Source organism: Phoca vitulina, unplaced genomic scaffold (assembly GCF_004348235.1).
Source record: "Phoca vitulina isolate PV1807 unplaced genomic scaffold, GSC_HSeal_1.0 scaffold19, whole genome shotgun sequence".
NCBI lineage: Eukaryota > Metazoa > Chordata > Mammalia > Carnivora > Phocidae > Phoca > Phoca vitulina.
In genome coordinates, this window is record NW_022589722.1 from 34,150,770 (window position 1) to 34,165,584 (window position 14,815).

General features: G+C 66.2%; 1 protein-coding gene across 2 annotated transcripts; it reads left to right on the top strand.

Moving 5' to 3' along the window:
* The first annotated feature begins 2,217 nt into the window (after positions 1–2,217).
* Positions 2,218–5,170, top strand: PIM3 (Pim-3 proto-oncogene, serine/threonine kinase). Of its 2 annotated transcripts, none has more exons than XM_032416467.1 (6): positions 2,218–2,378; positions 2,490–2,599; positions 2,696–2,746; positions 2,829–3,198; positions 3,796–3,972; positions 4,053–5,170. In XM_032416467.1, exons 1-6 carry the CDS (start codon positions 2,294–2,296, stop codon positions 4,238–4,240), a joined length of 981 nt encoding a protein of 326 aa, XP_032272358.1. In that variant the 5' UTR covers positions 2,218–2,293; the 3' UTR covers positions 4,241–5,170. The 2 variants fall into 2 exon arrangements, with proteins under 2 accessions (XP_032272358.1, XP_032272357.1); XM_032416466.1 differs by having other exon boundaries at positions 3,796–3,893.
* Positions 5,171–14,815: the final 9,645 nt, after the last annotated feature.

Sequence of the window (14,815 nt, forward strand, 5' to 3'; positions counted from 1 at the left end):
GCACCGCCTCTTTCTGAAGAAGTGTGAGTGCATGCTGCTCTGAGTTTGGGGAGACTCAAGGTCTTTAGATCAAGACTCTGGAGCTGGGGGGCCCCTCCCCAAGGCTGACTCCCCAGGCCAGGGACCCACTGGGCACACAGACCAGAATGTATGAGGAGGACTGGCCTGGAGGCTCGCATGAGGGGCTGGGGGCCCACTAGGGAGACCACCAGAGACCTCAGTCTCTGTCCATGGAGTCAGGCCTGCCTCAGAACCACATCTTGCCTTGGTCATCACCTAGACCCAAAAGACCCTCCATCAGTCCACCCCTCCCCCCCCAGACCCAGCACAGGCCATAGGTCTGGAAACCCACTACAGCCTGACCTGAGGGCACTCGGTCTCTGGGGGGCAAGCTCTGGGACCCTCTGCTGGTCCTTGGAAGGACGCACAAGTGGACAATAGCCCCTCCTCCCTTGCAGGTGCTGTGTGGATTCAGCCAAAGGGGTGGGCTCCTGCCTCCTACCTTGGATCTGACCCTATGGGGGATCCTGCCCTCACAGGCCCATGCCGCAGGATGGGGATAGAGCTCCTGTAAGGCAAGAACCTAAGAGCCGGACCAGGGGAGGGTCCACTTTCTGATCTGAGTGGCGGTGAATGGCAGTGAAGGGGGGAGCTTGGGGGAGGCCGCGTGTGCAGAGGGAGCCAGCAGCCCAGCCCAGGCCCCCGAGGCAGGTGAGTGTGCATGCTTGGGGGGCACACCTGAAGGCTGTGGCTGCCAGGTTAGACGCCAGCCTGGCCCACAGGTGCCACGAAGGCCACACACAGCCCCTGCAGTGCCAGCACCGTGGCCTCCAGGCTACCCCAACCCTCACCCCTCTCTGAGATGCGGAAGGAGCCCGGGTGGCGGGCGGGGAAGGCTCTTCTACGGCCCCTGTGGCTGGCAGACAGCTGCTCACACCGAGTCCTGAGCAGCTCAGGCTGGTGACCTTGGGCCGAGGTCAGCAACCTCTAAGGGGTGACCACATCACACAGGTGATTCTGTGTAGTACTGGAGGTCCAAGTGGACCTGGGCCGTCTCTGGCCCTGACTGCGGTGGTCAAGGTGGAGCCCCTAGTAAAGGCGGCCAGCCGCTGGGCCTGGAGAACAGCCAGGTGGGTGGAGAACAGGAACGGGTGCCCCAGGTAATGGGGACAGCAGGGCAAAGGTTCCAAGGAGGGGAGGCGTGGCCAGGCAGGGACCTCGGGCTGCGGGCTTGAGGTCGAGCCCCGGTCAGAACGGCGGCCCCGGGGTGAGCAGGGGGCGCCCGGGGCTGGGTCAGCACTTAGCCCACACCAGGGGCTGCGAGTTGCCGAGCGCGGACGCTGAGCGGGGTCCCCGCGGGGGCGGCACCGCCTCCCCGCGCTGGGCCAGCTGCGCGCGAGGGTGAACGGACGGCTGGAGACCCACTCGCACGGCCCGAGGCACAAGGGGGTCGTCTCCAGGACTCCCGTCCCTGTTCGGGACCCCGCACTCGCGACAGCCCTCGCGGTCTAGCCGCCCGCTCCGGGCACGGAGGAGGTGGGCGCGCGTTCCGCCGGTGACCTTCCCCGGCACAACCTGGGGCGGGACCTGCGAGTCCCCGCCCCGCCCACGCGCCGCCATTGGCTGGGGCTTCGGGGCCCTTTGGAAACCCCGGCTACCATTGGCTCCCACGGCCCCGCCCCACACGCCTCGGCCACCGCCCGCGCAGGAGCTGCGCGTGCGCGGTGTGTGTGTGTGCGCGCGCGCGGGGGAGGGCTGACGTGTACCGCCGCGCCACGCTGTGCGCCTCCGCGGCTCTACTACAGCGAGCTAGTTCCGGGCGGCTCGCCACGCACCCCGGGCCTACCGGCCCTCGTCGACCCGGGGTGACGGCGCCCGGCCCCGCCAGACCGTTGCCCCGGCCGCCCGCGCGCGTTCCCGGGGGCGACTCCGCTGCGTGGACCGCGGCGGAAGGGGGCGGGATTCCGTTCGCCCCGCCCCCGCGGAGGGATACGGACGCCGTGGCCCAAAAGCCCGGGGCGAGGCGGCTGGGGCGTGTGAGCGGCTCTGTGCTGCGCGTGCACGCGGTCCACGCGCGGCTCGGCCCGGGGCCACTGCGCCGCGCGGACTGCCTCGCCCGAGCGGGTCTCGGCGCTCCCGCCTCGCCGCCGCGGCCGCCTCCGTCCGACGCTCGGAGCCCCGCGCGGCACGGGGAGACCGCCCTCTCGCGTCTGCGGCCGCGCGGGGAGCCGGGCCGGGTGAGAGGCGGCGGAGAGCCCGGGGGCCGCGGGCCCGCGCCCCGCTGCCGCCCGCGATGCTGCTCTCCAAGTTCGGGTCCCTGGCGCACCTCTGCGGGCCGGGCGGCGTGGACCACCTCCCGGTGAAGATCCTGCAGCCAGGTACGCGCGGGGCCGGGGGGCAGGGGCCGGGGGGCCGCGGTCGGGGGCACCCGGGCCGGGGGCTGGGGCGCGCCGGGCCGCACCAACCCCTCCCGTGCGCGATCCCCACAGTCAAGGCGGACAAGGAGAGCTTCGAGAAGGTGTACCAGGTGGGCGCCGTGCTGGGCAGCGGCGGCTTCGGCACCGTCTACGCGGGCAGTCGCATCGCCGACGGGCTCCCGGTGAGTCGGGCCACCGGGCGGGCCCGGGTTTCTCGCCCACCGCGCGCGTCGTCGCTTCTCCGCCGGGCCTGACCAGCCGTGTCCCCCCTTCCCCAGGTGGCCGTGAAGCACGTGGTGAAGGAGCGGGTGACCGAGTGGGGCAGCATCGTAAGTGCGGGCGCCGGGGGCGGGCGCCGGGGGCTGGCCGCCGCGGCTGGGGGCACGCTGACCGATCGCCGTGTCCCCCCAGGGCGGCGCGGCCGTGCCCCTCGAGGTGGTGCTGCTGCGCAAGGTGGGCGCGGCGGGCGGCGCGCGCGGCGTCATCCGCCTGCTGGACTGGTTCGAGCGGCCCGACGGCTTCCTGCTGGTGCTCGAGCGGCCCGAGCCGGCCCAGGACCTCTTCGACTTCATCACGGAGCGCGGCGCCCTGGACGAGCCGCTGGCGCGCCGCTTCTTCGCTCAGGTGCTGGCCGCCGTGCGCCACTGCCACAGCTGCGGGGTCGTGCACCGCGACATCAAGGACGAGAACCTGCTGGTGGACCTGCGCTCGGGCGAGCTGAAACTCATCGACTTCGGCTCGGGCGCGCTGCTCAAGGACACGGTGTACACCGACTTCGACGGTGAGCGCGCCGCTGGCCGGCGGGGACGCCCGCGGGGAGGCCCGGAGGGGCTGGTGACTGTTGGAGGCCGCGCGCGAGGGGAGCGGGTTCGCGGTGGGTGGGGGCGAGGGGCCGGCTCGAGACTGCCCCCGCCGGCGGTGCTGGGGCGCGACCGCGGGCGGGGGCGGGGCGCTGGGGACGGCGGCGCGGGGGTGCGCCGGGAGTGCCCGGGCCTCCCCCTGCGTGGGGCGGACGCTGCGTGCGTGCCGAGCGGGGGCGGCGCCGCAGAAATCCCCGCATTGCGGAGCGCGGGGAAGCCGGGGCTGCCCGCCCCTGCGGCGTCCCCCCCCCCCCCCCCCGCCTGCTCTATCCTCAGCTCACATCTGTTTGTTGTGAAACCCGAGCCCTCGCTCATGTGACCCGCCCCTCCCCCGGCCGGGCGGGCCAGCTGGGGAGGCCGCGCCCGCCGGGTTTTTCCAGGGTGATGACGAGCAGGTTGCTCGAGGCCCGGAGCCCGGCTGCCGCCCCTGGCCCGGGCCTCCCAGGGGCCTAGTGAGAGCGCGGGGGCTCGGCGCTGGTCCCTAGGGCGGACGCCCTGACGCCCGCGTGTCCCCGCAGGCACCCGGGTGTACAGCCCCCCCGAGTGGATCCGTTACCACCGCTACCACGGGCGCTCGGCCACGGTGTGGTCTCTGGGCGTGCTGCTCTACGACATGGTGTGTGGGGACATCCCCTTCGAGCACGACGAGGAGATCCTCCGAGGCCGCCTTTTTTTCCGGAGGAGGGTCTCCCCAGGTGCGTGGTGGGTGCGGGGGCTGGAGCTGGGAGCCGAGGGGCCTGGGAGCCTAGCTGAGCCCGCCCCCTCTTCTCCGCAGAGTGTCAGCAGCTCATTCAGTGGTGTCTGTCCCTGCGGCCCTCGGAGCGGCCCTCGCTGGACCAGATCGCTGCGCACCCCTGGATGCTCGGGGCCGAGGGGGGCCCTGCGGAGAGCTGTGACCTGCGGCTCTGCGCTCTGGATGTGGACGACGGGGCCAGCACCACGTCCAGCAGTGAGAGCTTGTGAGGCGGAGCCCGGGCCTGGCTTGTGGGAGCCGGAGGGAGCGACCCGCCTGGGCTGTCTTGTTTCTTGCAAAAGCAGTGACCTCTGACTCCCGGTGACCTTTGCCTTTGGCGCCGGGCTGTTTTCTTTGCTTTGAGTGCCTTTTCGAACGCTGCTCTCACGGGACTTGGTCTTCTCAAGCTCTGTCTGTCCAAAGACGCTCCGGTCGACGTGAGGTCCGGCCTGGGCCGGGCAGGTGCGCGACCCTGAGACTGTCCCTGTCCTGCGCTGCTCTGGGCGGCAGCCGTCCCGGCCCTCCGCGCCTCCCCGGTCGGACCGTGTTGGACCAGGAGCACGTCCTGTGGCCTCATGTCACCGGGGGCTCGGGCTCCCTGTGCCCACCCCCCGCTCCCGCCCGCCCCCGGTGTTCGTCCGGCAGGTCTGTGCACAAGCAATGCAACGTCGGGGCTCGCTGCCTGCGCGTGCGCACGTCTATTTATGGTCTGACCCTGAGGAGGGCTATTTATTGTTTAATTTATTTGTGGAGGTTCCCTCCTGCCTGCGCCCCCGCCTTCTTCAGGCCCCGGAGTGGGGGGCGTGGCTGTGTGCGCGGACCCCAGGTCCTGATCCTACCTGCGTCTGTCGGAAGATGGACTTGTACAGTGGCTAATTTAAGGGGCGAGGGAGGCTCCGTCCCCTGTGGCTCTCTGCCTCTGGGGGAGCGGGGTGGGGGTGGGTTTTAAATTATTGACCTTGTACAGTCTGCTTGTTGGCTCTGGAGGCCGGGGGGTGGGGGGACAGAGTCTCAAGCCTTTAATTTATGGTAGCAGCTGTGTTTCTGTGATCCCGGTGTGCGTAGGCATCGAGGATGGGGCTTTCTTTCAGTTCAAAAGTGAGATGTCTGGAGATCATATTTTTTATACAGGTATTTCAATTAAATTGTTTTGTATATAACAGTTCCTCTGTGTTTATTGGGTAGGGTGGTCTGGTGAAAGGAGATTTGGGGAAGGGGTCCCTGGGCAGCCCCCTCCCTGCCTCCTGTGGGCAAGCAGCAGCATGACCAGGACCCAGGCTCTTCCCTCCCAGCCAGAGGGCCTGGCCTGTGGTGCTTGGCCTCCTTGCGGCCCTGTTGTCTACTCCTACGGCCCCAAGGACATTGCCACCCCTAGTCTGGAGGCTGTGTCTGGTGGTGGCCCCAAGGGGACCTCCTTGGCTTCTGTTCCCAGAGATGCCCAGCCAGAGGTGGGAAGAGGAGGTGGCCTTCGCTCAGGCCCCTCAGGCAGAAGTGTACGGGGCGAGGGGTCCACACTGTTCCGCAGATGGCTGGAAAGGGTTCTGAAGGACGAGTAGAAGTTTGCCGGGTGGAGGGGGCGTAAGGCATTCCTTGCACAGAGAACGGGTGGGTGGAGCCAGGTGGGGGGGCAAGTGCTGGGGGGTCAGGCCTTGGCCTGATAGTTGAAGGGCAAGGTTGTGGGCGGAAGCCACGGCCAGGTCCAGGTGTGGAAACGTGGCCCAACCACAGCATGAAGGGCAGGCTGAGTGGATGGCCTGGTGACATCCAGCCCTTACATGGGGCCCTCAGCTTGGCAGCTCCTGGTGCTGGAGCGGGTGAGGCAGCCGCCGGGCCTGCAGAGTGGCCATCTTGGTGCAGCAGGGCCCGGGCCACACAGCCCAGAGCCCCCAGGGGCCTGTCACTGGTCCCACAGCCCGGGTGCCAGCTACGTGTCCCGTCCACGGAGCATGCACACCCTCGCCTGCCCCAGTGCCTGCTCGTGGGCCCCCGGGAACGAGAGCGGGTCGAAGGAACATCCCAAGACCGCAGACAAGAGCAGTCCGGAGGAAATGAGACCAGCCTTTCCGGGCGGGGTGGGGGCGGGGGGCTCCTGGCTTGGTCTTGGCCCTGCAGGGAGTCAATGGATGTTTGTGGCCTGCCTGGGGCCTGGGGAGCCTTTCCCAAGGGATCCCCAGGGGCGGCCCCCCAGCACGGGCAGATGCATGAAGCAGGGGGTGTTTGGGGAGACAGCCCACCTGTTCCCGCCGCCCTGACCGGTCCAGCCTGCTCCGGCTCCTCCCACACCCCCGTCCTAGGACAGGGAGCCGGGGCAGCAGCCTTGGGCCACGTGGGCTGGAGTCCCGGGGGGGGGTGGCAGGGGGGACACGCAGGGAGAGCTGAGGATAGTGCCTGCAGCATCTGGGCCTCCGTACCCTCCTGTGGTGAGTGACTCACACGGCACTGTGATTCCCGGCTCCCCCACTTGCCAGCTGAGGGTGCCAGGCTGGTCTTATCACCGCCCCCTCCCCCTGCATTCACCCATCCTCATCTGTGCATCCATCCAGCCGTCACTCATGGAGCTCATGTTTGGGGGGGGCCCCGAGTCAAGCCCCCGGCAGTGCCAGGACACCTCATCCTCAGGCGCCCAGTGCTTGCGGCTTGGGGACGAGGCACAGTCTCTTGGACGTCCTGAGGAGGGCCAGTCCCTGGCACAGATGCAGCGACGATGCTTGGGAGGGCGCAGGGTCATCGGGAGGGCGCAGGGTCGGAGGCCCGTGCGTGTGCAAAGTCGGGAGGTGAGTGGGAGAGGCTTGCCCCGCACAGGGAGTGCTGGAGCCCCTGGGGCGCCCACACCAGGGGACGCTCCGTCCTCCACCACACGTGCAGAGGCTACCACCCACCCAAGCATGAGGCCTGAGTGTCCCTGAGCTCGCTCCTGGGATGGAGGGCACAGCACCGTGCTGAGCGTGGGAGATGCTGGCCTCCTCGGAGGCTCCTCAGCCCTGGGATCCCTGTCTGTCCGGTGACGCCGTGAAGGTGGGGCAGGCTCAGGCTGGCCGTGGGTGGGCAGCCCTGGGTGATGGCCACCGATGGGTTCGCGGGATGCAGATGCTGTGGCCGCGGGGCTTCTCCTGCCCCAGATCTGGTGGATGCTGCTGAAGGGAAGCCCAGGTCTGTGTGTGTCAGGGCAGTTGGGCAGGTGGACATGGGCGGGGCCCAGGGGGTGGGCCCCACGTCAGGCAGGAGGTGGGGGGCCGGTACCTATGAGCCCAGGTGGAGGGCCCGCCCCACGGAGCCTGCCCCCCCAGGGCAAGAGGGAGAAGACGGGGGATGGCAGAGAGGGTGACAGCTTGGCCACCCCCCACTCCCTCGGCCTAGCCCTGCGCCCCTCTGTCTCCATGCTGACTGCACCAGCCTGGGTGCCCCCGAGCACCCAGGGCCATGGGACACTGCGGCCTGCCCAGTCCTGGGGCATCCCAAGCAAGGGCTCTCAGCCAGGTCGTGCTTGGGGAGACTGAGGCCTGAGTGTCCGGGACCTCGTGTAGGTGCTGGAGTATGACTCTGGCCCCCACTGTGGTACCCTCACATGTCAGCAAGTGGCTGAGAGCCAGGCTGGAGACTCCCGTTGGCGTGGGGGCCTGCACCGGGGGCTGCATCCGGGACCCCAGCGGTGGGTGCGGGGTGCAGGCCACAGAAGAGGCAGAGGATGCAGCACCTGTGGGGGAGCTTTCCTGGCTGCAGGGGTACCCCTAGAGTAGATTCAGAGAATCCACCATGGGCAGAGCCCCAGGTCTGAGACACAGACAGAGCCCAGAGCTGCAGCTGGGAGGCCCCGCCCTGCCCCACCCCTGCCACCTGACCCCCAGGCTGTCCACTCTGCGTCTGGGCGCTCCCACCCCCGGCTCCGAGACACAAAGCTGGAGCCCGGTCAGGATCCGAGGGGCCGACCTGCACCCTGGGGCCTGCCCTCACCCCAGCCCCCGCAGTCCACACAGGGCCTTCTCCTGGCTCCTGGTGGGATTTGGTTGGGGGCGCTCAAGCCTCCCCTAATCCTGAGCCCCTCCCACCCTGGAGGGCAGCCTCCAGGGCTAAGCACCCCCATCAGGGGCCGGGGCCAGTGAGCCTATGCAACCCCCGGGCAGGGTGCTCACTTGGGCCTGGGACTCGTGGAGCCCGGGGGGGGCCGGTCTCAGACTCCCCACCCCCCATCTGCCACAGTCCCACTCCTGGGTGCTGGGGGTCTACAGAGGGTGAGGGGCTAGGGAGCTGCCATGGGCCCCTCACCCCTGAGTGGACAGTACTTTGCAGTCCCTGGTATCCGCCGGACCCCCTCTGCTGGGGAAGGGTCTCATCCGCTCATCAGACCAGCGCTACGAGGAGCCTGGGGTTGGGGGGCCAGGAGAAGGGTGTCCTCTGACCCGGGGCCTCTTGGGGGTCTGTTGCCATGGGCAGGGCTCCACCCCCCTGAGGCTGGGATGGTGGCCGTGTGGACGGCTTGGGGCTGGAGCAGAGGGGACAGTGGCCCCTGAAATGCTGGCCTGTCCACTCAGACTGGGCTGCCAGTTCTGCCCAGCCCCGTGGCTCCCATTCTCCTTTGCTGGCCGGTGCCCAACCCACTCATCTTTCAATATCTTGGGTCCATTAACTATCAAGGCTCCTTTAGAGCCACTTGGTCGAGCTCTGCACAGCGTCCATCCTTCAGGGATGCCCCTTGGGGTTGCATGGAATCCAGAAATCATCGTGGAAAGAACCAAAGTCCTGAACCGAATCCAGGTCCTGTCTTGGCCCCTCTGGCTCCTTCCCTCCTGGAGGACTACGCTGCGCCCCATCTGCAGTCCGAGCTTCGATTGGTTTGCTCCTGGCCAGGCCCTCGGGGCGCGGGCGGGTGCTGGCTGTGCCCACGAGGTGGGGGTGCGGCGTCCAGGCCCCTCGCCCACTGGCCTGAGACCCCTGGCTTCTGGGAAGAGCGAGGCCGGACTCAGATCCAGAACAACTCTGTGGCTGTTGGAGTCTCAAGTTTCTTTTCTCCAGTGCAGTCCCCTGAAACGAAAGCTTGGCATGGCTTCAGTGCCAAAGCTTCACGGAAAAGGGAAGTGGTCCCTGGCAGGACCCCAGGAGCCCCACCTGCCCCTCCCGGGCATGCAGAACCCAGCTGGCCAGGGAGCCCCCGTGCTCGTGAAGTCTGTGCAAGAAGGAAGTGTGATGCGGGCCATGGAGGCAGCTCCCGAGGCGGGCAGTGGAGGCCTGGATGAGGGGCTTGGGGACCTCCACACCGCACGGGGCCCCAAGAGGAGCAGGACAGGGCTGCACCCCCCCCCCCACTGGAGGCACCGTGGGGTCCTCTGGAGAAGGCCTCTGGAGGGGCACTGTATGGGTAGTGATGGGCACGGCCGGGCCGGAAGTTGCGAGCAAGTTGTAAGGAGGGTGTGAGCCAGGCCTGGCACTTGTCCATGGAGCTGAGGGATGGCCAGGAGCTCGCTGGGCCCCCAATCATCTGCCCCCTGGCTGTGGCCGAGGGGTGCGGGACCCAAGTGGAATTGCTAGCCCTGGGGTTTCCCAGTGGGCCCTTGCCCTCTCCAGAGGCCTCCGATTAGGGGGCGGGGGGTGCCTGAGCCTCCAGCACATGACTTCCAGGCCAGCGGCTGTCCAGGCAGGCTTGGCAAAACCCCGAGCTTTGATTACACAACTGACCCCCGGAGTTCCTGGCAGTCAGGCCGGCCGAGCAGGGTGGGGGCAGGGCCTGCCCCTCCAGCACCAGTCACCGCTCTCCTCTGGGCCTGGTCCCGGCAGGAAAACTCTTCCCTGGAGGCCGGGCCCCACATATTGGCCAGGTAGCGGGGTGGGATGGGAGGTCCACTCCTGGATCAATGAATAGGGGCCTCCTTAGGGGGTGGGTCTCCCGTACCCAACATTGAATGAGCCAGGCGGAGGAAGCTGGGGCAGGTGCCCACCAAAGGTCAGAGCCTCCAAGTGGGCCCACCTCACCCCGGGAGGAGGAGGAGGGTGACCTGGGGCGGGACAGCAAGGGGAGCTCCCTCTGATCTGGCCTCTGGCCCCTCGCACCTGTCCTTCCAGGAGGCTGCCTGTCCTGATCTGAGGCTCAGGCCCCAGGACAGGCAGGGAGCCCCCCCCCCCCGACTCTATGTCATTGGTCCTGCCCACCTGCCGGGGAGGCCCCTCAGGCTGCCCTGTCCCGCCCCACCTGTGCTGCCCCTGAGCTGTGCTCCTTGGGCTCCTCACCCAAAAGCATTGTGCTCGGTGACCCCCACCCCACTGGCCACCTCGGCAGCAGGCAGGAGGGTGGGAGAGGAGAGGTGCTGGCGCCCAAGGCCGGGCCCAGCCCAGCGGCTATCTCCCCTCTCCCTTGTGGCCCGTGAGGCCTCCGCCAGGGCTGGCCCCTGAGGGTAAGAAGGTGCTGCCCTGGCAGGCGGTGGGACCTCCCCGTATTGCAGATGCCCTTGGTCCTGGGACCCAGAGACCAGCAAGGGCTGGGAGACTCCACCTACTGGGACAGGCCAGGCAGGAGATGCTGAACACTGGGTGCTGCCCCAGGTGGTGTGGTCCTGGACGCATGAGGATGCTTTGGGACCGTCCACTTCACCATCTGGGGGCGCTGGGGGTGAGGCGCATGCAGGGGCCAGGAGCCCGGCGATTCAGGCCATGGCGCGGCCTGCCCTGCAGCTCCCACATGCTAGGGAGCACACGTGGAGGGGGTCCACACCCTCACTCCATGGAACACTCCAGAGGCGACCCAACCTGGGACTCCTGCGCCTCCCCATCATCTGGTTTCTGCTCACCAAGTCTCTCCCGTGTGAGCTCAAAGGGCCCTTTTCACTCCAGAGAGAACCAGACCTTCCAGATTCTTGGGGGCTCACCCCTGCCAAAGGGACAGTGACCCAGACAAACTGGCATGATAGTTTTAGGGTGTGACCGGGACACAGGGCAGTGAGGTTTTGAGGGCTCACCGTCAGCTTTTCTGCAGAAGTCAGGGAGAGGGGGCTCGGCAGAGGGAACAGCAGGTGCAAAGGCCCCAAGGCAGAGAGAGTAGCCCAGGCCCATCTTACTCAACAGAGGAACAAGAGGGCAGGTGTGGGAGGGGCTGCAGGGTCTCCGGGGCTCTTCCCCAGGTTTGCTCCGTGGCCTGAATTCCCCGCCAACAACCTGCTACACGCAGGGTAAGCTGAGGCCCTGACCAGAGCCTGGGCAGCCCCGGCCTCCCTCCTCCCGCGAAGAGGCAGGGGTTGGGACAGAGGACGGGCGCCCATTGCTCCGGGTGCCACAGCCCACCGCACCCTCCTCAACAAGCCGGAACGGTGGACAGCCGGGGACCAGGCGAGGCCCCTCAGCTGGCCCAGGGCCTGGGCTCACTCTGGAGCAGGGCAGCGGTGCTGCGGGGTCCCGGGGTCCAGAAAGGGCCGGGAGGACCCATCGGGCCGCAGAAATGGTCTGTGTATGCCCATGAGTGTGCATCACGCCTACTTGTGTGTGCGGTGAGTGTGCTTGCCGGCATGGGTGGTGTGCGCGGGTGGGCGGAGGGGGTCTGGGTGTCCGTGCAAGCAGATCCACGCACATGTACGTGTGTGCGTGCTTCTGTGCGGGACCTGGTCTGGGCGGAGCCCGGCCCACCTGCTCCCCAAGGCGCCCTCCCCGCTATGGCTCCCTGTGGCTCAGGGCCTGTGGGGGTGGGGAGCAGACAGAGGAGTGTTTGTACCGGGCTGCAGAGCAAGGTTCTGCCCACCAGGCCCTGCTGCCCGGGGCCGCTCAGCATGTGGTGGCCGTCACCTATGAACCAGGGCTCGGGCGCACAGGCTTGTCAGCCTGTGTGTAGGGACCGCCTGAAGCCCCAGAGGGTGTTCAAGAATGTCCTTGGGCCACTGGTACAACTGGGCCTAACGGAGCCCACAGTCAGGGAGCCACCGAGGGCATCTGGGTCATAGGAAGTGGGGGTTCCCAGAGGGCTAAGATCTGAGGCAGGAGGAGGTGGGGTCCAGGGGCCAAGGGGACCTGCGGAATGAGGAGGTGAGGATGGGGGCTCTGGGGGTGGGGCATACAGGCCACCAGACCAGATCTCAGGGGAGGGAGGGTGGACGCAGATAAGAGAGTGACATGGAGGGTCCAGACGCAGGCAACCTGCGGCCAGAGTCGGCCTGCAGGTCTTCAGCGTTCAGGCAAGGAGGAGTCCTCCAAGTCCAAGGCGGGCTGGGTTCCAGGTGCTTTGGGAGGTAGAAGGTCAGTCGGACCCAAAGCCGCGAGGACCCCACCCACACACCCAGGAAGCCCCAGGGCAAGTACAATGACAACCCCCCCTCCACCCCACAAAAGCCTGCTCTGGCTCAGATTAGTGCACGAGAGCAGGCCTGGCCCGTGCTGACCTTCCCTGGCCCGACGGGGCCTCTTGCCCTGTGCTGAGTGGGGTGCTGGAGGCCTGGGGGCAACTGAGGACTCAGAGCTATGGTCCACTGACCTCCCCACCCCCATACCCTGGCCCCGTCTCTGGGACATTCTGTCCCTGTTCTCACCTCACGTGGTCACCAGGGCCTGGCCACTCTGTCTGCCCCGCTCCTGACCCCCATGCCTGGCGGCTGCCCGCGCTATCAAAAGCTGATGGATGGATTAGCTGTGGGCACCCTGAGCTGGCCGGCTGGGGCTCTGGCACCAGCAGCTGGGGGACGAGGGACACCGGGGTCCAGCCACCGCCCTGGTGCCGGGCTGGGGTGGGGGAGCAGGCTAGGCCGCAAGGAAGGACCAGCTGGGGCCCCGTCTCCAGGACCACGGACCCAGCTCCCGTGAGGGCCTCCCTGGCCAGGCGACCCACAGAAAGCCTGGTTCTGGGTGGGGGGGCTTCCCTCGCCTGACTCCCTCCTGGGCAGAGCGGAGCTGAAGATGGGTGATCCCCAGGGCCAGTGGGGTCCGCTGGGCTTCGGGGAGGTAGGGGCTGAGCCGGGGCTGACACACAGTAGGGGCACATTGCCACGTGGGCCACGGTGGCTGTCACCTTTCTCCCCGGCCTGCCTCAGTGGCCTCATCTCTGGAGACCGTGGGGCAGGAGGAGCCCCGGCCTGGAGGCCGGCAGATCCCAGGACACATTGGGGGCACTGCAGCCCAGTGCTCGGGGCCAAGTCCACCTCCACCCGTGGTGCCCCCTGGCCTCCCGTCGTGGATGCTGTGCCTGGATGCCTGCCGGGGGTCACAGGTCCTGCTCCCCACTCTCCTTGGGCCCCCTGTTTCTGCTCCCCTCACGCCCGCCATCCCAGTGTGCAGCTGCGGGCAGGACCCGGTCAGCCACCCCAGGCTCCTCTCCCACCTGAGCCCAAGTGACAACACACAGGCCCTGCCCACTGGCCACCACACGGGGGACCTGGCCCCCCGATCTCCTCAGACCACCCCAGCCCCCTCTGGTCCCACACGGAGGAAGCCGGCAGGGAGCAACTCTCCGGGTCTCCGTGCATCTGAGGAACAGCACCTCCTGGGCCTGGGGTCTCCTCCTGCTCGCTACCAAGAGGTCAAGCCCCTAACCCCATCCCCCACCCCTTCCCCCTGTGGCCCTCCCCAGCTGGCCAAGGTCTGCGAGGTCCCCACACATGGAGTCCCCCTCGCAAGGGCCTCTCTCCAGTGCACAAGAAGGTAGACACACGGTGCGGTGTGCATGTGTGTGTGTGTGTGTGTGTGTATCTGTGTGGTGTGTGTATGTGTGTGTGTGGGGGGGGGGTGTGGGGTGTGTGCGGGGTGTGCGGGGTGTGGTGGCTCCAGGAAGTGGGAAGGATGGTGGGGGGCACACCCCCAGCAGGGGACCCTGGGGTTGGGTCCAGGTAGCCTCCTGCTGTCAGCTGACTATATTTTTAATGAGAAACAAAATTCTTATACAAATGCTCTGAGCCACTTTAAACATTTCTCAGAGAATTAAATGGAAATCTAAAAAAAAAACCCCGAGAAGTATTTTTAAAACAGCTTTATGGAGGTGTAATTTACATGCCATAAAACCCACCCGCCTCTGACAATTTCAGGGATCCGCCCACCATTCAATGATTTCAGTCGACTCAGCCAGGTGTGCAGCCGCACAGCGCAGGTGGAGAGCGTGGCGGTCCCGGCGGCACCACCCCCCTCCCCTCCCGCCCGGCACCTGCGCTCCCGCGCCGTCCAGCTGCGTGCGCGGGCCTCCCAGGTGCGTGCAATCCCGCAAGCGCAGTCCGCGGGCGGGCTGCTCTCGCTGAGCTCACGCATTTTGAAGTTCACGCATGTTGGTTCCCGCATAATACTCGCTGTATGGATGCACCGCATTTTGTTCATCTGTTCACCAGTTGATGGGGATTTGGGTTGTCACATTTTGACTGTTACAAATAAAGCCGCTAGGAACCTTTCATGTACAAGTTGTGTGTGCACATATGTTGTCATTTTTCGTGGGTAAATACCTATGAGTGGAATTCCTGGGCATATGGCAAATGTATGTGTGACTTTTGAAGAAACTGGCTCTCCGTTTTACTTTCCCACCAGCACTGTATGAGGGTTGCAGTATTTCCACACCCTTGTCAACACTTGTTATAGTCTTTCCTTTTGATTAAAGCCAGGGTGTGAGGTGCTGTTGGATTTACTTTCAATTTGGATTTTCCTAATAACTAATGATGCTGTGCATCTTTCCAAATTGGATTAGACATTTTACCAAAGAAGATACCCAACTTGCCCCCTCCTTCCTTGGTTAAATGTCTAATAACTTTTTTTGACTATTTTTTACTTGGTTGTTTGTCTTACTATTGCTATTTTTAAATTTATGTTTGTTTTTAATTGTGGTAAAATACACATAACAATTTTAAGTCTATGTCTTTTTTTAA